At 39.0% G+C, this 24,564-nt stretch overlaps 1 protein-coding gene across 4 annotated transcripts in view; it reads left to right on the top strand.

The window, feature by feature from the left end:
• Window positions 1–24,564, top strand: part of MAP2K5 (mitogen-activated protein kinase kinase 5) — a 253,900-nt gene that overhangs the window by 17,617 nt on the left and 211,719 nt on the right. For 3 of the 4 annotated variants that reach the window (XM_019809540.2, XM_002928839.4, XM_002928838.4), the window contains exons 3-6: window positions 3,215–3,282; window positions 18,919–18,988; window positions 22,989–23,029; window positions 23,978–24,045. In XM_019809540.2, the coding sequence (XP_019665099.1) occupies window positions 3,215–3,282; window positions 18,919–18,988; window positions 22,989–23,029; window positions 23,978–24,045 (247 nt within the window). The remainder of the gene's footprint in view (window positions 1–3,214; window positions 3,283–18,918; window positions 18,989–22,988; window positions 23,030–23,977; window positions 24,046–24,564) is intronic. The other variant, XM_034660775.1, reaches the window with a different exon arrangement.

Here is a 24,564-nt window from a genome sequence, read left to right as displayed (position 1 = left end):
GTTTTGGCCAGAGTCATCAGTCTTCTCATAGGTGTGATCACTTTTCCAAGTCAGTCTCCTCTGACAAGAACAGGAGTCTTCATTAAAAATACTGATCACAAATACCAAAGTGTCTGTCAGTCCCCCAAAGAGCAATTTGTAAGGAAAACCAATACCTACATAAACTGGAGTCTCTTAATAATCCATAAGAACCATTAATCACTGTGTCATGTAAGTCCTATTTTATCCCCAGGCTTTATTAGAATGCCTCCTTCAGCTTAACCGAAATCTTTCTCTTGGAGTCAGACTCCTTACGAACAGCGCCACCTCTTTACCATGAGGTTGGATGTTTGGGCCTTTTGGCCTCAGTTTTCTGTCCACTTAAAGCCGAGTGTCCTTATGGTGTTTCATAGCTGCTTTTCATGGAACTGCTAGACAAGAAACTAGCTTATAGCTGACTTCCCTCACAGGTTTTTTTGTTTTGTTTTTGTATTTTTTCCTGAAATAATCCCTCAGAGATTTCATGGAATTCCAGAATCTTCTGTTTTAAGAAACCCTGAGTGTTCAAGCTCTGGCTTTGAGAGCTTAGAGAAGTCTTTCTTATTGTTGTGCTGTTCCTGATTGAGAGAGACTGTGATTGAAATGATTTTTCTGAAATCTGTGCCCTCTCTTCACAAACCCTTTTTAGGGTTTTCACCTGTTTATTAAACTCCAAACACTTCTTCATCCCATGTGAATGATATCTTATTGAGGTCTTGTGTAAATTGAAATTTGAACATAAACAATTCCATTGTAGCCACTAGCTCTGATGTAGAAATCAGAGTTACAAAAAGCTACTTTATGCAGGCTGGAAGTTTTACCAAGTTCAGGACTTCATCAAGAACAAACCATTGTAGCCCACGTCTAAACAGAGAATTTGACTTCTAAAACAAAAATGTAAAGTGTTTTTATGTGTGATAATATGTAACATTATATCTCTTTATACTATATCTGTTTTTTCCCCTTTGTTTCCTGCATTTGAAAGAAAAATTTTTAATTTAACCTTGAAAATACTGGTTCCTAGAACTTAGGTAGAAACTCCCTTTTGTTTCTAAAACTAATGGCATTTCTTTTTCTTCTCCAATTTGGCTTTATAGTGTCTAGCCCTAAGAAAGAAAGAAAGAGCTAGATTCCTATATAGTTCCTTATATATGTATTATTCTTAGGCCTCTGCTGTCTTTGTTACTGGAAGCGAACACTGTGTACGTTTTATACTGAAAACAGGCAGCTGTTAGTAGAATAGTACAGTAGTGACTCTGGACAGCTCTTATTTATGTAGATACTTAAATAGTGTGACTTGATGATACTGATTTGCTTTGAGTTCGGGAACTCTTCGGGAATGAACCACGATCCAGGATCCAGGAACAAATGCTTTGGAGAGAAACCCCAGTGAGAACAGTTGGCTTGGTCACTGAGCAGGGTTGGCTCAACTGCTGGTTTCTATCGTGCTGTCAGAGAGATTGCTATTGGCTGCTGGGAGAAAAAGGAAGTAGCACTTTGCTCTGAAATGGGCTAATTAGAAGAGAATACAAGCTCCCTCCTAGGGTTTCCATGGCCTGACCACTGAGCAGGGGCATATCTTCAGAACTGCAGCTGGGTGGGAGGGAGGGCCGCTGGGGTGTGGTGGGCGAAGATCCATGAGCTGGACTGAACTACCCCTGTATTTTCAGTAAGAGTCCCCAGAGCATGTCATGTTCAAGCTTATTCTCTTCATGATCTGAGATTTGTCTGTTTCTCCAGGCCTGGGATCAGGTTCTCTGCATCTGATCAAATCAGCAATTAGATACTCAGGAGTGACATAAACAAACAAACAACACTGATTAACAAGTACGTCAGAACTGATGCATCCAAATTGGGAGAGAGCCTGCCCCCTTCCAAGTTGCCCCCTGGGAGGCAGTGTACTTTTTCTAACAATGCTACTATTGCTCAAAATGTTTTTGGCATTTTTCTTTCAGCCATACATTTAGAATCTATCACATGGGCTGTTTTGTTGACAGATCTTTATTTTTAGAGGGACGATATAGCTAACTGAATATTTAGAAATAAACAAAAGTCATTCTGAGTCCTGCCTGGCAGATAGCGTAGGTGAGTGACCAGGCAGACAGTTCCATTTTGGGTTAAAAATGAAATCTGACAGGGGCATCTGGCTGTCTCAGTTGATATAACATGTGACTCTGGATCTCGGCATTGTGAGTTCAAGCCCAACGTTGGGTGTAGAGTTTACTTCAAAAAAAAAAAAAAAAGAGATCTGATGGTTTCACGTGATCTATCTTTGGGATCTTAAAGCAGTTTTCGAAGAGGTATTTCAAAACTATTTTGAACAGGAGAAGCATCATGGAAGTAACTTTCTGGATGTGGCTACTTTGATGATACACATAATTATTCAAGTGTATACATTCTGGTTGAGTATTTTGTAAAGTCTGATTATCCTCCAGTTTTAAGACTATCAGATTTTTTCAAAATCGCATGGATAAGCCATTTGAAGCTATGAAGCAAAAGAAATGAAACTGTTCAGAAGGAGCAAGCGGGCTACCGGATAGAATGGGATATGGGGAGAACTGCGTTAGAGTTGCTTTGCCAGTTAACCTTAGATAGGCTGCCTGTTCTTCTGTGGAAAGGCAATAGTGATAATGCAGTCACACTGTCTACATCATAGGACCGTCGTGTGGTTTTTGAGGAGGTGTGGTGTATGAAGCACAAACATGGGTGCTCTGTGTGTAGTCGTGCTCGAGACACATGAGCCATTTTTATCATGTCACTGTGACATGATAGCTTGTCCAGGAGAGAGAAAGACTGGACAAATAAGGGATAGGGTGCTGTGTGGCAAAGAAGGAAAGTACTGATGGGAGAGCAAGCCTGGCCTCCTTCAGTGTTTAACGGTTCTTCACACCAAACCTGTTTATTCACACTCCAGTGACACGTTAACCTAGATATGTGTCAGGCTTGACATAAGCAGTATTTTAATTTTCAGCTGTCCCTGAAATTTTTGCCCTTTTACCAAGACTGCTCACATTCTGAACCACAAAAACCCCAACAAAACAACAAACCGATAACCTTGACATCCTCAAAAATGTGGTGGTGAAGATTTGGCTCTCAGGTTGTGAAAAGCAGTTGTGCTATGTTCCCAGCTGACATGGTTTTGGTGCATTTAAAAACTGCATATCTCACCACTCGCACTGTGTTGCCTTTGAAACAGATGAAGATGAAGATGGTGACCGAATTACAGTGAGGAGCGATGAAGAAATGAAGGCCATGCTGTCCTATGTAAGTCTATCACAGATGAGGGCTATGGTAATATGTTAATGTAATCGTGGCCACTGTTTCTCGGCATGGTGAAGATATAAAAGTAAATCACAGCTACCATAACATTCTTCTGTAGGATGCATAAGGGTTTCAAGGATTTCCTTACGTTAAAGTTAAGGGCGTTTTTTTCAACAGACACATACTGATCATATCATGAACATTAAGAATAATGCATCTTAATGACTTTTGCATTAGGTATGGTGCAGACTAAATGGACTATCAATTTCCTGTATTTTTTATGCAGTACTTAAAGTAACGGCTCATTAAAAATGAACCCCTGGGCTCTAAAAAATTTTTCAAAATCTACTTTCAACTGGAGATCTCTTTCACCCTTCCAAACAGACTATAGTTATAATTTAGCTGCAGGCTTATTATGGATACATGATTTAAAAATGTACTTTTTTATGTTATTTTATTTTATGCACTAACCACCCCCTTTTTTCCACCCTGAAATGAACTACAGGGTTACTTACTGAATCAGAGTGATTTGAATATATCCTGAAATGACTTTTCTTTTGTGTTTCAAATTTCAGTGGAAATTTGCCTTAGCGTTTGTCTGGGGCTGAAGTAGATAAGCAAGATAAGACAAAAGGGTACACATCTAAAAGTTTAATACTCAGCCTCGCGAATCCAACTATGATGAACAGGCATAGCTTTCCTGAGCCCTGATTTGTGCTGTCCTCTTATTTTGTTTTATTTCCTCGTATTCATTTTATTTCCTTTTATCCGAGTTTGTAATCTGTTTACAGAACCTTTTTTAGTGGCTCCGTGGAGAGAGCCCTGGACTGGAGTCAGACCGCTTGCTCTCCTCCGGCTTGCTGGCCTTAGGCAGATCACTTACCCTTTCTGTGCTATCGCTGCCTCCTCTGTCAATGGTGGATAATAGTGCTGGTCCTTTCTACTGCACAGGGTCATTGTAATGATCAAATGGGATAATAGATGTGAAAGCCCTTTGAAAAGTTGAAAGTACTATACAAATGCAAAGTGGTATGACGGGTGGAAATAATGGTGTCAGGGCCTTTGCTTGTCCGTGAGACTCCATTTGTCGCCAACAGTGAGGTTGTGGGTTTTTGATGAACCTCAACTTCAACCAGGATATTGTTTCATTGTAATGAAAACTGTAAAATATCTGTAAGGGTTTCCGCCAATAGTTTTAATTTAGGGTAGGAGGAAAGAGAACAAGAAGGATGGCATGGTTAACAGAGCGTTGCATTCAGACCAGCACAGAGTAGGAAAAGTCAATTTCCCATTGACTTCCCATTAACTTATTTGAGAGTCTTTGTGCACTGAGAATTTAGAGCAGGGCTCATCAGTACCTTGAAAGGCGGAGGAGGATTGTCTGCTGAAAGGTCTAGCACTGGTATTGATAGATTGGCTAACTCTCCTGGGAATGTGACATGCTTATTTTTAGAAAACACACACACGCGCGCACACACACAGATGGGTTCTAGTTTTTCAACATATATCCACTGCAGAGAGTAATTACTGAGATCACTGTACTTTTATTATGTCTCCGACGTAGTCACAAAGGTGTGCTTTCAAAAACGCGCTTTTGGGAAGTTCTGACAAATTGTGCTTTTTGAGAAATGTGATGCGTGTCATCATAGTGATAATAATCATTCCCATCTTTAAGTGCCTACTACATATATACTAGATGCGGAATGTGTTTCATTCTCTCTGGTTTTAATAATGACTCAGTGAGGTAGATATTATCATCCTGATGTTTTAGATGAGGAAGCCATGGCTAAGAGATATGCACAAGGTCTCAGGGCTGGTGTGAATGTGAGTGTGGAGTGGAAGTTCAGCCTTTCCTGATGCGAAAGCTGGTGCTATGAAAGGTGTTTCTCTCCCATCCACCCACCTCCTTGCACATTAGTATGGGGCGCTTTCTATGTCGTCAGCATTATTGCATTCTGGATGGTTTGTGTGTAATACCTTAGTTGAGGAATCTGTAGTATATTATATTCCTTATGATTTATCCTTATTTTCTCAAATGCAGTGTTTATTTTTGTGTTGCTGCAGGAAAATATTAAGTTATGTAATTGTCCTTAAACTTACAAGTTTCTGAGATTTCAGTAGGGCCCCTTTTTAGTCTGAAAAGAAGTCTAGCTCATTGATCCCCAGATATGTGGATTTCATGAGTTAATCAGTTTCACTTTTAGATTGGAGGACATAGGCATTGTAACATTTTATTTTGCCAAATAAACACGTTAAAAAAATAAATAATAAAAATTACCTACTGTTAACCCTTATTTTACTAACAGAAAAACAGAGTCTTTTATTTTATTTTTTGAGGGTCATTTAAAGATTAAAAATGATGGGCAGTACATGATCTCAAAGTAAAGGTGACCATTAGAGTGAGTAGACTGAGCACCTGGCTGCCTCGGTCGGTGGAGTGTGCAACTCTTGATCTAGGGCTTGTGGGTTAGAACCCCATGTTGGGTGTAGAAACTACTTAAAATTTTAAAAAAAATAAAGTGAGTAAATTTAGTTTTATGTAAAACTCACTACATTCTTTTTTCCCCCTCACTTTTAAAAATTGAAGTACAGTCGACCTATAATATTAGTTTCAGGTGTACCACATAGTGAATTGATTTCTTTACTTTTATCAATTTGCAATGGATGGTGAGGCCTTTTTTATGAATTGGCAATTGGTGCATTGTGGTCTGGCTGATCAGGTCCAGGCTTTCTCATTCATTCACTTAAATTTATAGATGGGAACCTGAAGTCCCCAAAGAATTTTAACTTACGTTCCACTCTTCTGATTCTGAATGTTTGAGCAAAATCTTTTTGAATGAAAATATCCCTGAGAGAGATAACAAGCTTTAAGTCATTTAAAGTGTAAATGGATTTCTTTTTCCTCTATCTGTTGAGATAACCCTACCTTGATATACCCATTGTTTATGTAGAGTCAGGCTCTGAATAAACATTTAAGAAGTAAAGAGTAGGGGAATGTCTTCCTTAAAAAGTACACATAAAATTGGTTGGCTGTCATTTTAATCTGTCTTGGTTCTTTTTTTAAAATTTTATTTTATGGGAGGCCTGGGTGGCTCAGTCGTTAAGCGTCTGCCTTAGGCTCAGGCCGTGATTCCAGGGTCCTGGGATCAAGCCCCACATTAGGCTCCTTTGCTGGGAGTCTGCTTCTTCCTCTCCCACTCCCCCTGCTTGTGTTCCCTCTCTCTCTGGCTGTGTCTGTCTCTGTCACATAAATAAAATCTTTAAAAAATAAATAAATAAAATTTTATTTTATTTATTTGAGAGAGAGAGCATGAGTGGGGTGGGGGGAGGGGCAGAGGGACAGGAAGAAGCAGGGTCCCCATCCCAAGACCCTGTGATCATGACCTGAGACGAAGGCAGACACTTAACTGACTGAGCCACCCACGTGCCCCTCGTCTTGGTTCTTAGGATTAAAATTCCTCTGGCTTCTCGTTTTGCCATAAAGAGAACCATTTGGACTTAATCTCACAGTAGATTTTGGTTAATAGCCTTTAGTTGCTGATCTGTTATGAAAAACCTGCATGGTGTTTATTTTGTAGGTTCATTTTGACTGAAAACTTTTTGAATCCAGGATCTAGGTGGTGGGGTGGGAAAGATACTGAGATACTGACAGGTAACCCTGTATTTACTGTAAAAAGTGGCTTAATTTTTCATGCCAAATTTAATAAATTTGCAGTCCCCTTATTATTTCTTTAAAATCCATATGGGGAAAGCAAAACTAGAGACGCTCTTACTGGAAATCCCTTAATCATTCTTTTCCATTGATTACAAAGGTTAATGAATAAACAGCCTGGATCTCTGCATAAAATTAAGAAGAAAATTTGCAACGTCTGAGTTGCTACTTGCAGAATTACTTTTTCCCCTCCTTGAATGCAAGCATTTTCTGGCTTTGGGCCAACAGAAGCATAAGTTTTTATCAGTAATTTACATAGATTTTCGTATTAGACCTGAAAATGTTGCCTTTTTAATTGAAAACGTATCAATTATTTAAATTGCGAGCGGCCTTAGGCTGTTAATTTTATGTGTGGCATAATAATGGCATACAGTGGTTTTTGATATATGGGACACGTGGAGTATCGCATGGTCGTAAGGATTTGTCATGACAATAGGTTGTCGTGTGCTGTTAAATAATAACCAACATATTAAACTGAAGTCTGTTGTCACACATTAGTACCATTTTATGTAAGTTATTTAGAAGTTGTATTCTTTTCTTCATTAGATATATTTTTAAGAGATAATGAGAAGAAAACAAAGCTATAATAAATTGTCTTTTAAGAAAATGTAAAGTAATTTGGTCTCCAAGGAGATATTTAATGTATTGAGAGAATCCAGCAGCCAAGTGTTATTACAGCACCATTGTGATCGTTCTCTGCGTTTTGTTATGAGTTTGTGTTAATCAACAATCTGTTTTTATAGCGTAGTTTCTTGTAAGTTATGTTGTTAGAATATTCCACTTCTGGGATCATGGCTTTTCCTCTGACACTATTGTATCTTTTTAATTCCCCCGTAAAGTATTTTTTTAATTAGAATCTGAAATGCTTTATTAGAAAAAAAAAAAGTACACCCAACCTACATATTCTGAAAACTAAATACCTGATCATTGGTAGTTATTTAAAGGGCCCTGTTAAATATTCCCTTAATATAGTTTACATTTCTGTTGATGTTCTTGTTTCCCCCTTTCATTTTCTGGGAAGATTAAAGATGGTGTGTTGTTTTTCTTTCCTTCCGTCTTTTTGTGTTTGTCGTCTGGCAGTGCTGGCTTTGTTTCCTTTCAGCACCGAACAACGAACAACGGTGGTGGGCCTTGTTTATTGATTCATTGTAAGCTTATCTATCACTGAGACCCATTTAGAGGAGGGGTTATTTTAATGTTAACCTCGGCGTTTGGGTGACCTTTCATTAAGAAACTCAGCAGTACATCTTGCTTTTGTAAATGGATTCATATCTGTTTCTGCTAAATCCTGTGTGTAGTACAGGATTTATTATATCTGGTTCTCTTGATCCTGAGAGGCTTGTGTTAGTGGAGCACAGTATTAACAAGAATAATTTTCTTCATTTTGCCCATTCTCTGCCTTTATACCATTTTTCCGTGTTGCCAGAAGAGTATGGGATGAGTTTAACTGTAATGCCTCCCATTACGGCAGAGACCTTGTGTTTTAGTGGAGTGTAAGTATTCCCTTTGGTGTACTTGACCATAGTGTACCTTTTTTACATGTTGGGTACCATGAGGGAAAATACTCCTTGACCTCTGTAGCACCTCGTAAATTGGGATATGATTAGCTTATCCTACTATATATAACTTGGAGATTGCCTCTAAAATCATGCAGTTACTCAAGTAGAGTTGGAAGGGAGCCTTAGAAGTCTTGTCTAGCTGCCTTATTTTATAGATAAGGAAACTGAGGCCCTCAGAGGGCAGATTCAATTGGAGGTCATGTTGCCAGTGAATGGGAAGGCCTGCACGCGGTCCCACCTGTTTTGACTCTAGTCTCTTTACTTCTGGTGGTTTGAAATGATGCTTTTGTGTTGACATCTATTGAGGTCCTGCTGAGGAAGCTTTGCAAATACTAGTTTTTTTCCTGATATCAGGAAAGGATGCTATTTACTGGACTGTTAGTGGTACCTGAGTGTGAATAAGAATGTAAGAAATACTTTGTGGGTTTTTGAAATTTTAAATATTTTATTTATTTATTTATTTATTTAGGCAACAGAGAGAGTGCCGGTGAGTGAGGGGAGGGGCAAAGGGAGAGGGAGAAGGAGAGAATCTCTAGCAGACTCTGTGCTAAGCATGGAGCATGACACAGGGCCAGCTTTCAGGACCCTGAGATCATGATCTGAGCCCAAATCAAGAGTCAGATGCTTACCTGAATGAGTGCCCTGGACTTTTGAAACTGTAAAGATTTTTGTCCTTACCTGCAAGACTGAGTTTTACCAGAGTTTGTTGCCCACCTAGGAGTTGAACATTTAACAGCAACAGGGCCTTTGCTATTAGGAAGTCTTCTTCAAAAGAGCAAGAGACTGGAAGCTCATTTTCTACATGGTGCTTTTAAATATGCTCTATATTAGATAGGTTTGACTTTGAACTTACTTTGTACGTGGCAAAATCAGCTCAGTGCAGTTCACCCGAACAGCTGATAATACAGTGTAGTCTCCTGGCAGGGTGGAGAAATGGCACAAAGAGAGGTAAGCTGAATGAAATAAATAAATGGTTTGGGAAATTACTTTTTTTATTTTTTAAATTTTACTCAAATAATCACATGCTCTAAGCTGTAAGTAAAGTTTTTGTTTTGTTTTCTTATCCTAGTCAAGGAATAAAACTTTTTTTTCGGAGGCAGGTTATTTTAACTCCCTTCTCTGTGTTGCCTGGGACATTTGGATGCCCGTGAAACAGTGCCAAAATGTGGCAGCCCCGTATTTAGTGCTTGTTGTGAAATATCTTGAGGCATCTTTGCTTGCCAGGAGCAGAAGCATAGTGAAGCTCGCATCAGAACAGAGGCTTTATTTTGTGGCTCATGGAAGCAAAGGAAAAGACAAGCACAAGCAGGCCTCAGGCAGGGTGACACGGGGCACTCCAGGGTGCTTTGGGCCACCAGTATTTTGTCCTTAACGTGGCTGTGTTTCCAGTTGAGCTCCATCTCTGTGGAGCGCTCAGTATGGCCTGGAGGCTGGTTCCTCCGGGGTCCTACGTTGAGGCAGTGGGCATGAGGCAGTCGAGCCATGTGGTACCTCAGTTAGTCCCATAGGTACTGTGGTTAGGAGCTTGTCTTCAGAGCAGATGCGGGCTGCAGGGAAATGTTGGGGCTCCGGCAGTAGGATTGCTGTGGGGCATAACCAGGATGTTAGGCACTTGTTGGCAGCTCTTAGTGAACCTCTGTTCTCTTAAACCAGTCTTACTGGAAACGAGAGGGGTATTTTCTACATATGTCATAAAGGCGAATGTAAATATACTACAATGCAGTAAAGTTAGAGAAAGTCAGTAAATGATCAACCTAGGAAATATGTCCCAAAAGGCATAAATTGAAGTAATAGAAAATTTCAAAACAAGTTGCTTCTTTCTAAATATATATTTCTCTATTACATATATGTTCTTTACTCTTTTCTCACTACCTTTTTATTTTTTCCTTTTTAGTAGAAGTTGAACAGGAGGCTGGATCTTTATCAAACACTATTGGAAATAGCTAAACAGAGTGTAAGGGAATGTCACATTTGGCCTGCTCTCTGCATGGCCTGATGGTCCTATTTTATTTAAGTGGCAGGTTCCCTGAAGCTACTGCAGCAGTGCCCCCTTTCCTGTGGGGAATAAGTTCCAGGATCCCCCCAGTGCATACCTGCAACCATGGATTGTACCGAGCCCTATATATGCCATGTGTTTTCCTATACATACATACCTGTGGTCAAGTTTCATTTATGAATTAGGCACAACAGGTGATTAACAAAATAATAAGATAAAACAATTACAACAATATACTGCAGTGACAGTAATGTGAATGTGTTCTCTCTCTCTCTCAAAATACCTTATTGTATTTGATACTCACCCTTCTTGTGATGCTGAGAGCTGATAAAATGCCTATACGAGGTGAAGTGAGGTGAGTGACGTTAGGCTACCATTGACCCTCTGACGACATGTCAGAAGGAGGATCATTTGTTTCCAGACTACCTTTGACCACAGGTAACTGAAGCCATGGGAAGCAAAACCATGGATAAGGGGGGACTACTGTATTTAAACTTCTCCTTTAGAAGTACAACAGAATTGCTGCAGCCTAGAAATCAGATGCAAGGTCAGTGTAGACACTGCCCCAAGCTAACCATGTTGATGATTCTGAAAGCTTCAGCCAAGAGGATCTTACAAGCTTTGGACCCGTTGCTGAATACAAATTTAAACCCCTTCTGCCAACACACATTACCTTAATCTTAGCCAAGTTGAAGTTCATCTGCCATTGGCTGCCCAAACCTGTATTAAGACCATCTGGAGCTCCCTCACGCCCTTTACAGTTTTACTATCCAAAACAAATAGTGTTCTCATCAAGCATGGCCAACTTACTGTCTTTTTCACTTCCAAATAATTAATAAATACATCTATCCAATAACATTAACTGATAAACAGGCCCCAGGGTTGTTCCCTGTTGACCTTTTCAGTGGAAGACTTTTCACTGTGATTTTTCTTTCTCATCATCTAATCAGTCCATGAGCATACGTGGATCCTTGGTCTAGAGACGGTCTAGGAAGAGCATGTGCGTGTTGTAGCACCTCAGGGCGGGGCCAGTGAGTTGTTCGAGAAGTGGGGGGATCTGAAACCAGGTAAGTAAATGCAGATATTAATTTGGTATTCAAAATAGATTTGCTTTATATGTTGTTTTTGACTATTGGAGCAGTTGTGTGTGTCCTAAGAGGTCAGTGTCATAGAAGCAAAACCTCTCAATGTAAAGTATAAGAAATAATTGAAAGAAAGCATAACTGAGGACACACTAAGCAGTGTTCTAATTGAATTTGGAGCCATTTAAATCAGAGTTCAGATTGTTGGGCTCTTCACTGGGAAAACTAATAAATTAACTATGGACTGCAAATAGTTGGTTAGTTTATTGATTATTGCTATAATTACTGACTGGGCTGCTTGTAATGGGGTATGCTTGCAATATTGATTGAACAGGAATTTGAAAATTTTATCATTAGTAGGAAGAAACCAGTATGTTTGTTCTTTCTAAGTTGAAGCACTGTTATAAGTCTGTTAGGAGGTATGTTAAGGAGAGGCTTGGGAAACTGTCCTGTTATGTATATAGAAGAATAGTAAATAAACCCGATTTGATGAGGTTTGATACGTAGGACTTGCCAGAGTCAGTTAGGAGGTACGAGCAATGAGAGTAATTACCATGTTTCTATCAGCTCTTATCTGCCTCCTTCCCTTAAATGTTTGTGGAGCACTGTTATGTGAAGGCCCTGTGCTGGGCACTGTACAGCAGTGATTTCTTAGGTTTTTAGGGACACAGGTCTTTTTGAAAATGTGAGGAAAGCTGTTTATTCTTTTCCCAGAAAATTCACACAATGCAGTGTTTCACATGTAATTTCAGGAATTTGAAGGCTCTCCTAAGACTCGTATAGACTCCAGTTTAATACCTCTGCCATACAAGATAATAAAATACACAAGACAGGGCCCCTTCCCTTGATGAACTTCCAGAAGAAAAATAGACAATATTCCTTATAATACCCTTTTAATTATTTTATTGTTTGTAGTACTGTAGTAATTGAGGGAAAGGGAGGGCATACTAACAGAGTCTTGATAAACAGTTAAATTCTACCTCTGTATTTGGTCTAAAAGTGATCTTATTTAGGGGTTTCTGTGTTACCCTATTGTTATGAACCCTTCTCTTCTGTGTAATGTTGCTTGGAAGTGGGAGATTCATAGCCCTGTGCCCTATTTCAAGATTTCTTTCGAGTACTTTATAGAAGGTTTCCCATATACCAGCTCCTTTGATTTTGATCCTCTTAATACCTTTATGAAGTGAGCAAGGCAGGCATTTTCCCCATTTTTTTTTTTTTTTTAAGTAGGCTCCATGCCCGGCGTGGAGCCCGATGCAGGGCTTGAACTTACGACACTGAGATCAAGACCTGAGCTGAGATCAAGAGTCAGACGGTTAACCAATTGAGCCACCCAAGCATCCCTATATTCCCCATTTTTATAGCTGAGGCTACTGAGGTGCAAATTGCATGCCTTTCTCAGGGTCACAGAGCTAGTAAATGTAGAACTAGGACCTGAGATCACTCACGCACTGATATGGTCACTTATTTGTACAGCCAGTTTTATACGGTTGTATGTATGGGGTAGCAACCATGTGGCCAAGTGCTCTGTTGGGTGGCGCAGGTACAGTGACCGTATAGTTCATTTTTCAAGGAGCCCATGGTCCACTCAGTGTTCAGTGTGGGAGGATGTGAAAACTCATAATTACCAGGCAGAGTGATAAATGGTATAATGTGATTAAATGTTAGGTGCTCTATGAGCATAAGAAGGAGCACCTGATGTAGCTTCGGGAACAGAGAAGGCTTCCTGAAGAGGGTAGTGTCTAGACGGAGTAAGGTAGTTCAGAGGGACTGGGAAGGATGTTTTGGGCAGAGAGAACAATATGTCAGAGCTCTGGTGTAAGGACGACTGGTGCATTCAGGAGGAGCTCCCTGTGATTCAGCGTGGTATGGACAGGGAGGCAGGAGAGGGTATGAGAAGAGGTTGGGAAGGAAGGTGAACTAGATCATGGAGGGCCCTAGCTTGAAGGAATTGAGAATCTTGAAAGATGTAGAGTTAATAAAACTGGTGATTGAGTGGGGGAAAGAAGGAAAGAGAGATGGTTTGGCTTCCTTCCAGCTCTCTGGCTTGGGAAACTAGGTCATTGTGATGCCATTCACTGCCACAGTGAGCCCAGGTGGTGGAAGGTGGGTCTAGGGGATGAGGGAGGGGCATGAGAGGTAGAGACTTGTTGAATTTGAGGGGCCTCTGGACAGCCAGTTGGGTATGTTCCGAATCTTAGGAGAGAAATCTGGGCTAGAAATAAAGATTTGTGATTCATCAGCTCCTAATTAGTCTCAATGACTCCTCTGGTAATTGAAACCTTTGAAGTGGCTGAAGTTAACTCAAGGAGAGTATAAAATAAGAAGGGAAGGTTGATGAAAAACCATGGGGCGCTCCAACATTTAAAGGAGGGGTAGGGAAAGAACCACTTACAGGAAACTGCATAGAGTGGTCAGAGAGAGAGGAGGAAAACTGGAGCGGGTGCTGAAGAAGGAGGGAGGGGCCACCCATCAGTGCGGTGCCATGTGTCCCTAGTGTGTGAAAGATCGGTGACATGGCCTAACCCCCACAGGGTATGATGAAGAAGCCACGCTCCCACCAGCCCAGCAAGCTGCCCAGTAGCCTGGTTTACTTGAATGTTTTGGGGTATGAGAAAGAAGAGATAACCTACCTTTTGACTCTTAAACAGTAAACATACATTTTATGTTCTGAGTACATGGACTAGAATGAAAGAAGTTTTTGTTTTTGTTTTTTTGGTTCACTGATAAACCATTGGCTTCATCTGAATGATACAGAATAGGATAGGGTTGTGAGAAATTAAGTGAGGAAACATAAATAGCTAGTAGTGAGCCTAGTACACAGTAGGTAGTCAGTAGGTGTGTGCATATTTCTCTCTCTCTGTCTCTGTCTCTCTTTTAATAGAGAACTTGCACCTTGTAAAATTAAACTGTGCTGTTTTAGAGCTCAAGTTTTTCTTATGGCAGATTTCCGTGAAGAAAAAAAGTTGTAATTATTGATTGAATTGTGCCGTTAGAATTAGAATTAAGTTCATAACAAATAGGAACACTGTTTGATAAACTTGCAAACAAAACAAGCCAAGAATTGTACTTGCTATCCCCTCGTTGAATCTGGCCCTCTGTTTCAAATTAATTAGATTTTTGGATAACTGTGCTAAACTTTGTCACATCCTTATTAAAATTGTTTAAGGATTTTGAAGAACATCTCAGAGGGACTCTGAAACTAATCTGAGTCTGGTACTGGAGATTCCATTAGCAATCACCAAACTGATTAATCTCTTACTCAGTTAGCTTATTGATTATTGCTGCAATTACTCTGTGTAACGGATTCTGCCAGGAATACCGGCGGAAAACACATTTTATAACTGCTGCTGATGTATTCAGTCTGAGCACAATGTTTTGTACTTTCTGTACCTGTTTTAGTATTTTTAAATGTACGAACACGTCTACTCAGAAAGTGCTGTTGTGTTACTGGTAGGATGTTCACTTGTTAATTTTTCAACCACCAGCGATGCATTACAGTTTACAAAGTACCTCCACAAACACTGTTGCTGCCGGTTGATTTCACGGCAACCCTATGTAATAGACTAGGTAGCTTTACTCTCATTTGGGAGAAATCGGGGCTCGGTGAGGTTCAATGACTGGCTACGTAATAGGTAGCAGAATCAGAATCAGGCCCCATTTCAGTCAGTAAATATTTATTGAACACCTACTATGTGCAGGGCTCTGTGCTGGGGTAATAAAAGCCACCTATATAATTATTGAGATTGTGTTTGGGCAGTTATTTGGATAGCTTCAGATTATGGCCCCATTAGTGTTATCGTGGTCACTTTGTCACTTTTCTGTCCAAGCCATGTTAAGTATCTTGGCATCCAAGATTGAGGTTTTTGTCTGTTTTCTTCAGTTTGTCGTGGGCTAGTGGAAGCTGTTATTGCTTATTTTATCACTCTTTAGAACAAAATTGGAAAGACCCTCTTTAAAGGGAGAGTTTCTAAAAGTGCTGAGAGACTGCCTGGATCTAGAAACAGCTTGCTCTGCAGCTTCAGGGCTAGTTCTGTCCCTGCCGTGAGTCTTCTGGTTCTCCTCTGGCCACGTAGCATCTTCATTTTACGGGAGTCACCCGAGGGGCAGCCAGGGTTTCCTCGCTGAGCTTGTGTGCCGGGCAATGGCCAGGACTCAGGCTCCCACATGGGGTCCTCTAACCCACCAAGTTCCTTGCTTGTCTCACTGGCTGACCCAGGCCCGTGGCCTGTCAGGACTGCTCTGCGCCGGGCAAGACGCATGGCCCTGCCCTGGTGCCTCACCGGCAGCCATCCGGCCCTCCCACGGCCTGCTGCTCAGAGTCACTTGCCGAGAGTGGGCCCAAGCCACGGGTTTATTAATTACCACGCTTTGCATTGTGTTTCTGATGATGAATTACTTTGCTGTATGGATCACAAGATTCACCGGGAATACAAACAGAGATCAAGCGCAGTATTTCAGCAGGAAAAAAAAATGTCCCTTGGATTTGGAAGAATTGTAGAAAGCAAAAAAAAAAAAAAAACAAACAAATGCTAACTTGCTTTAGAGATCCTGGCAGGTGGCACACTTAATATCATTACTGTGAGCGTGTTAATGGTAGCATAAAGAGATGGTTATAGATGGCTAAAAAAATTTGTGCAATGATTATAAAAGCATAGATAGTTTGCCAGTTGATCTGGCACAGATCTGAAATGAAAGGGAAGCCATATTTATTTATTTATTTTGTGAGGTAAATAAATAAAGTTGGAAAACAGGTCAATTTCATGCATGCAAGGTTTTATAGTAGGAAAAAATGCATTGCACCTGTTCTGACCCTTTACATTTGAGGTTATTTGTTTTCAAACTTGACCCCAAGCACCAGTTTCAGACAACTCTGTAATTAATTTGTTAGATAAAGCATAAGGATATTTTATTTGTTTTGATTTCTAGGACTGTCGTGAAGTAGTAACTGGAATGACTAACCTATTGTACATAGCAGTTAATTAAAGAAAAGCATTAACTGCAGGAGAACACCACCACCGCTGTTGTCTTGTATCAGTATAAAAAGGCAGTAATTTTTTTGACAGCCACTGATTGGAAAGTTGCTTGCAGCCTTCCAGAACCAAGGGGGTACATGCTGTGGATCAATAACCAGCAAATTTCCCATTAAAAAGAATACCTGAGCAATGTTCCAAATAGCCACTGGCATCTTAATTTTCCATGGAAACCTCAAATACTTGTGTGCCGAGGACAAGTCATTTTCGGACAATTTTTCCAGACTACTTGTTAACAGTTATTGCTGTCCCAGAAGGTTGACAGCCTACATGATGGATATTTCATTTACTTGTCATCACTGTTTGAGTAATGGCGAGCGGTATATTTCTGTGGTTTTAAGGACTATAGTCTCCTGAAAGACGTTCGGCTTAGTATGCATTCCAGAGTGTGTGTCACACATGTCTATGCTGTATGTGTCACACATGTCTATGCTGTATGTGTCACACATGTCTATGCTGTATGTGTCACACATGTCTATGCTGTATGTGTCACACATGTCTATGCTGTATGTGTCACACATGTCTATGCTGTATGTGTCACACATGTCTATGCTGTATGTGTCACACATGTCTATGCTGTATGTGTCACACATGTCTATGCTGTATGTGTCACACATGTCTATGCTGTATGTGTCACACATGTCTATGCTGTATGTGTCACACATGTCTATGCTGTATGTGTCACACATGTCTATGCTGTATGTGTCACACATGTCTATGCTGTATGTGTCACACATGTCTATGCTGTATGTGTCACACATGTCTATGCTGTATGTGTCACACATGTCTATGCTGTATGTGTCACACATGTCTATGCTGTATGTGTCACACATGTCTATGCTGTATGTGTCACACATGTCTATGCTGTATGTGTCACACATGTCTATGCTGTATGTTGTCACACATGTCTATGCTGTATGTGTCACACATGTCTATGCTGTATGTGTCACACATGTCTATGCTGTATGTGTATAGGCTTCTACGTCCATAGGAGAGGATCTGTTTCCTTTGCAGTTTGGAAGCCCTTGGAGAACGGGGTACACTCGTATCCGTCCATAACTATCAAAAATCCACTTTATTTGTTTTTAGGACAAAGAGCCTTAGATTGTTAAGTCATGATTCCCATGATGTAGAATTACATAGCTCTCCTTTATTTCTAAAAACAAACAAACAAGCAAAACCCTTGATTTTGTAATAATTTTAATATGCGTAAAAGCATTAGTAAGATATGTGTCTGTATCTTCTAAAAAAGACTTTTTTGAAATGTCAGCAAATAATGATTCTCAAGGGAGAATTTCCAAAAAGGTGGCAGTTACATAGTATTGTGTGTGTTTTAAATATAGAAATAGCAAGAGTTAAAGGGGAGTTCTGCTCTGTGTGTGACAACGTCTCAAAACACAAAGTCGGTGGTATTCATTGTTGATATTTTTCCACCCAAGAGCATCATCACTTTGTTGTTTGTCAAGTGTTAAAAGAAGCGAGGGCACAGAAGCCATCTCCAGGTTAGGTGGACATATGTTCACCACTGAGCAAATTAAGGAAAAACGGGTATCAGACCATATCAGACCGTGCAACCTGGTGAATGAATTTGTGTTTATGAAGGAGTATGAAAGCTTTTTCATTTGGCACTTTATTTTTTGTGCCCAGAATTTTAAAATGAAATTAGCTCAATACTAACGTGTTTGTAAAAGTGAAGCATGAAAGGTGTTTGCTTAAAACTGAGCTATCTTTTTATCATATTAACCCTGTCATCTTTGGATGGATCATATCTTGTTGGCTTGTTCCGCAGTCTCTGTGATTTAGATTTTCATTATCTGTACGTTTTATACACAAATATCTATAACGTTTGATCTACTACCTGGCACATAGGTCCAAGCTAAATGTGAAGTGCCTTCATTTTGCTTTGCAAAACCCAGAGAAAAGAAGAAGAGGCAATTTGAGAAATTTCCACTTAAAAGCTTTGTGTCATTTTTAATGTGTGTCATTTTCAAAATATTTCTAGAGATTAAATACTAAATTCTTAATCAACATTTTGACTTCTAAAGATATATGACAGTGTGGAGGATAACATTATACTGGACTTTCAATCCTGAATATTCATTATAGTCATTTTTATGTGCAAATAGAAAAAAGTATTCTCGAGGCTGATATGTATATACCAGCAATTTACAAAAGTACTATGAATTAAACAATCCATGAGTGTCTGTTCCAGTATTCATACATTACTGAGTAATCTCTTTCTATAATCTCTTTGCAGTATTATTCCACAGTAATGGAACAGCAAGTAAATGGACAGTTAATAGAGCCTCTGCAGATATTTCCAAGAGGTAATGTTGAACAAATTCTAATCAACAATGATTATTTCAGTAAACTGTTTCATCAACAGTTATGTTTTCCAAAGGTTTAAATGCACATAACATGATGTTTAGCTCTTAATTTGAAAAAACAAAAGAAGTATTCATTATCGTGGGGATTGCAGGCTATATTATAGTTATGGTGGATAAAATATCTAATTTACTAGAGTAAATTAAACTAACTAGATTGTTTTTTGTTTTTGAAGTACATACTTACATTCGCTTAAAGAACTCTTTGGGGGTCCACATGGTTTCTAAACCAAGGCAAATGAATGACTTTAATTTTGAATATTTATAAACTGTGGCTTATGATGGTAGCCATAGCTGCTGTTGAGGAGAAAGCTTTCAGTTGGTACAGAAGCGAAGATTTACTGCAGGGTTTTAGGAGAGAATTGATAATGTTTGGTGCTTGGGTTCTGGTGGTGGCATTTTCCAGATAATGGAACATCTTCATAAATGGAAATTTAACTGTTGAATCTCCAAAAATATTAGCCGATGAGGGTAAGTTTTGGTGAATCACCTAGTCAAATAATATTCCTTTTCCCTTTTAGGTAGGCAGAACTAGCATTGTATCAGATAGGATTGATCAACTGTATATAAATATTCCCTCAAAGTCTGAAGAATGTAAAAAAGAACAATGTAAACAACCATGTAATATAAACCATTAAGTCTTTCCCCCACTATGCACTGCCCCACTTGGAATTCATATTTTCTAACTGATGGAGCAGATAAGGAAATGTTGTAACTTTTCTAGAAATAACTTAATTGAAATCATTAAAAGTTAAACTTACCTTTGTTAACTGATACTGTACAGATAATCATGGTATGGGTTTTTCAATTAAACATTCTAGACTTTCATTACCTGTAACTCTCTGAAGTTGAGTGGCTCAATTAACCAGTAGACTCTTATTTACACTGATCAAGTCTCCTAGGGTGGCTGACTCGGCTAGCCCACAAGAAGGTCTGGGTTCAAGAGTAATGCCTTTCTAGCATTAAGGTAGGCAGTGGGATTAGGAGTACTTAGTACATTAGTAGTAATAATGTCTTAAAGAGGTAAGTAAGTAAATAAATTTGGGCCATTGATAGTGTGTCTGAAACAAAAATTATGATTAATCCAATTCTGTTGTATCTGAAGACTAAAAACTAAAATAGAAAAAGAAAAAAAGAAAAGCAAATGTTGCCATTTCTGTGCAGTAGGCCAATAACAAGGGATACAGATAATTTCTTGTTATCTTCAATGATGGGAGAATTTGGGCAATTTTCAAAATTGTTTCTCCACAAAGAATATCTTTTTTTTTTTTTTTACCAGCTAAAAATTTCCATTCATTCTTTCCCTACCTGACATTATAACTGTGTTGTTGTAGCAAACTCTAATACAGCGACCTGGAAAATTACAGTTCTGATGTTGTGGGTCTTTGTGGTTCCTCCCCCCCCAATAAAAGATTTACTTCACTTCAACCAAAAATCTTTCCAAGTTTTGGTTTTTTTCTTTTATTTTGTGAGCAGTCCTTTGCAGTCTTCTTGTCCATACCATTGTGCTGCCTCTCATGGCAGAAACGACCGTTTTTAGATATCCGCTCTGTAGGCATTAATATTGCTTTAACTGGTACCATTCATTTCTCATTTTCCTGACATTTCTGCCTATTAAGCATTGTTGTTTCCATTGTATAGATGAGAACATGCAGGTTCAGAGAGGTTAAGTAACTTCAGAGTCCACAACAGCCTATAAGTGGTTAGTATACTCTTTGAGTAAGAATTTTGTTTAAATTATAATTTGCTTAAAGTGGAAGGACATATAAATGAAAATATTCATGGCTAGTCTGGAGGGGTTGCTAGGAGTGTAGAGAACAGTGTATTGTAGGGAGAAGATACTTAAGACGGTATATGAGATGTAATCGTCACATGTATTCCTAGCACAGACCCATTAGGCTCCATTAAATTATTAAAGTTCTTCCAAGCCAGATTTGAATTTTTGAAAATATGAGACTCAGTCCCCCTGTGTCTATGGTTTCTTGGATGTTATTATGCAACTATTTTTATTTTATTTATTTATTCATTTTTAAAGATTTATTTATTTATTTTAGAGGAAGAGAGAGAAAGCGTGCCTGTGCATGTGAGTGGGGGTAGGGGGAGAGGGAGAGAAGCAGACTCCCTGCTGAGCATGGGGCCGAATGCAGATGCGGGGCTCAGTCTCACAACCCCGAGATCATGACCTGAACAAGAAATCAAGAATTGGATGCTCAACTGACTGAACCACCCAGGCGCCCCTGTATAACTCTTTTTAGTTTTTTGTAGTCTTGCTTTTTGCTTACTTACCTATATTTTATATATGTAAATGAGATTATGCAAACTTATACAAGGATATAGACATATTGGGTGTGTTGCCTGGGTTAATACCTCGTTGGTTAGAGGCCCCCAGACCTAGGTTACTTTGGTCAGGCCCCAATGTGTAGACTGAACAAGTGAGAAAGGTAGGAGAAAATGATTTTGTTCTAACATCAGGTGTTCTCCTCATTCCAGGTAAGACATTTGTCTTGGATGGTAACTCGCAGCTCCTGGCTGTGCTCTCTGTAGTTAAAAGATATGTTACATATTAATAAGTATGAAAATTTACCAGCTTTATGTAACTTCTTAACTCCATAACTTCAGGAAAGACGAGGTTACTGGGTTATTTGAATATGGTTTAGATTTCCAGTCATTAAGGTTTGAGAAGCCAATTGAGTAGTGAGGCAGATATTAAGGTAAGAGGTAAGAGTTGATGCCTGTCTCTAATTCCTTGGTTAGCCACTTTCTTATTAAATGAAGTTTATGAATGTACTGGGTACTTAAGTGGAAATACTCTGAAGTGTTGTCTTAGGAAGTATTAATGGTCCCTCAAGGACCAGGCATCAAATGTATGTGACTTTGGTTTTGTTCAAAAAGTTAATTTCCATTTTACAGAAAGAAGATTTAAAGTACTAATTTTAATGTATTTTAGGAAAAACAAGATTTCTTTATTAAGGTTTAGATGTGTGTTCTAGAAAATAATAATAAATTTGAATATACTCAAAATATACAAAATTAAGTCAACTATTATGCTTTGTAATTATTACCCATGTCTTCTCATTATTAAGCAGTTTTATTTCTTGTTGTCAGAACCAGAGGAAGAATACATGTACATGTGAGAGAGGAGAAAAAAATCAAATATATCCTTCTCCAAACAATCAATCACAATTGACAGCCCCTTAACATACAATCTGTAGGGCACTGTCGTTTTCAGATGGAAGCAGCCTATAAAATGGGCAGGATGCACTTGTGTTTTTAACATTTGATGAAGGAGCATTTGCTGAGTTGGAAGAGTACTACCCTGTAACTCAGGATGGTGTCAGGAAATTAATATTATTTCCTGACACCACTTTATCTTTAGACTTAAATATTAGAAGATGTCCAGATTTGCAAAAAATGTAGTAAGATTAGCGATACTTCTGTATTTTAATAAATTTGCTTATTGTTGTGTAAACTGGTATTCAAACTTGAATATTCCATTTTAGAATCTCTAACCATCTTTCTGGCATTAAAAGACTTCTACTACTACCCTCCCCCCTGCAAAAAAAAAAAAAAACCTAGCTATTTTCAAAGTAGTTTAAGTGATAGCAGATACACAATGTAATAGAGTTGAGGAAAGATTGCAGAAATTTGAATTATGAAAGGAATCTAATCATTTTAGCTCAGTTAACTTGATTTTTATATGTTTTAAGCAGAAATTGGAATTTATATGAGGTGGTGTCAGAAAGCTCTTTGCATTTATAAATGCTCACTCCTGCAAGTTAAAAACCCTGGTTCATAATTCCCACTTTGGGTCTTGGGAGCCACTTTTCAATCATTTCTCTCTGCTAATTTTGGTGTCACCCTCATTTCTTTTTAAACGATTCATTTTGAGCAAATTTGTAAATGGCCCTGATGTGTTCTACAATTTAGTCAATTACTGTTTCAGCCTGCAAGCCTCCTGGGGAACGGAACATACATGGCCTGAAGGTACGAATTTCAATAATTGTTTCAGTAAAGTTAGATGGATTTGTAATGCTGTGTTCCACTTATTGAAATGTCAAATAAAACTGCACTTTCTCAAGCTCTGACAAGCGATTCTTTTTTTTTTTTTTTAAACGGGATGTGGAGGGGGATTCATCTGTAGTATTTGCTCAGTATGTGTACATATTTGGATAGAGGGTTTTGGTACCACATTTTTTATTATTTGGTATTTTTTGTTGGTCCATTTCTTCTGGGTGATTCTAGGCACTGGTATCCACAACGATTTATTTGAATGAAAATATAGACTCCATTTCAGTGATTAATTAAGCTCATAAGCATACTGCACACAGAGTACCCTCCTCTTCTTTTGACGTATTTATGCTGGAGACGTTTATCTATTTAAGGTCTTTTCATTGTTCTGTGTCTTTTGAATTCTAGATTTCTGCTTACAGCGTTACATTTGAAAGAAAAGCTGGCTATTGTATTAGATTCAAGCATTTTCTAATTAATTATTTGAACCTCGTTTTTCAGTGAATAAGAAACATTCTACAGTGTTCTGTTTGGCTTTAGAGCTGAAAGGATCTGAAAACTTGTGGTTTACCCTTAACCTCTGGATATATTCTTAATGTTCTTTTTTGAACATATTGTTTTGTGTATGAGACAAAACAGTGAATTGAATTCAGTTCTAGACAGTGAATTGAAATTTTCCTATTTATCTCTCCTTTTTTTCAACCCTGTTGAAGTATTTGAATAATGACAGGAAAACTATATTATGTAATATACGGGTTGTACAGTTCTGTAACCTATATACTGAACAGACTCCAACCGTGGGTCCATCTACCAACAAGCTAATTAACCTTCATAGTGAAATGAGAAATTTGTGGCAAATTATAGGTTAATTGGAACTGTGTCCTCAGAACACAAGACTGATCGAGATTCTTTCTTTCCTTGTAGGTGAATACCCGGGCTGGACCCTCTCAACACGGCAGCCCAGCGGTCTCCGACTCACTTCCAAGCAATAGGTGAGGGCAAGCTAGTGAAGTGTGCCCATAAGCATGCTTATCTACAGAGTTGGGGGTGGGGAAGAGGCCTGTGGGATGACCCCTCGTTCCTGTAAGACCAGGCGAATGTGTATGTGGCCGAGAAGAAATTTGACCAGTTGGGTAACCATAGCTACACGTTGACTAGAGAGAAAGGGCCTCACTGAGGAAGATGGAAGGAGACATTTTAAACTATCAGTTTTGGTCTGTGGAACGGTATTCCTTCAGCTTCCAAATTATACAGAAAATTCAGTGCCTTTGACTTCGGTGCCTTTCATGCCTTGATGATCTGGTTCATAAAGTGTATAATGCTCATTGTTTTTTCTTGCTTGCCCATCTTTTGGCAGTATCGTTGTCCCCTGACATCTTCGCCAGAAAGAGGCAAGGGAAGAGTGAAGTAGTGAAATTTAGATTGACCCGCCGTGCTGCTCTCTTTGTATCTTTGGTCGTTTCGAAGATTGAAGCTATTTATAGAAGGCAGATAATCTTCATTAATTCATG

Source organism: Ailuropoda melanoleuca, chromosome 5 (assembly GCF_002007445.2).
Source record: "Ailuropoda melanoleuca isolate Jingjing chromosome 5, ASM200744v2, whole genome shotgun sequence".
Lineage (NCBI taxonomy): Eukaryota > Metazoa > Chordata > Mammalia > Carnivora > Ursidae > Ailuropoda > Ailuropoda melanoleuca.
Note: the sequence above shows the minus strand (reverse complement) of the source record. Positions and strands in the feature narration are given on the sequence as shown.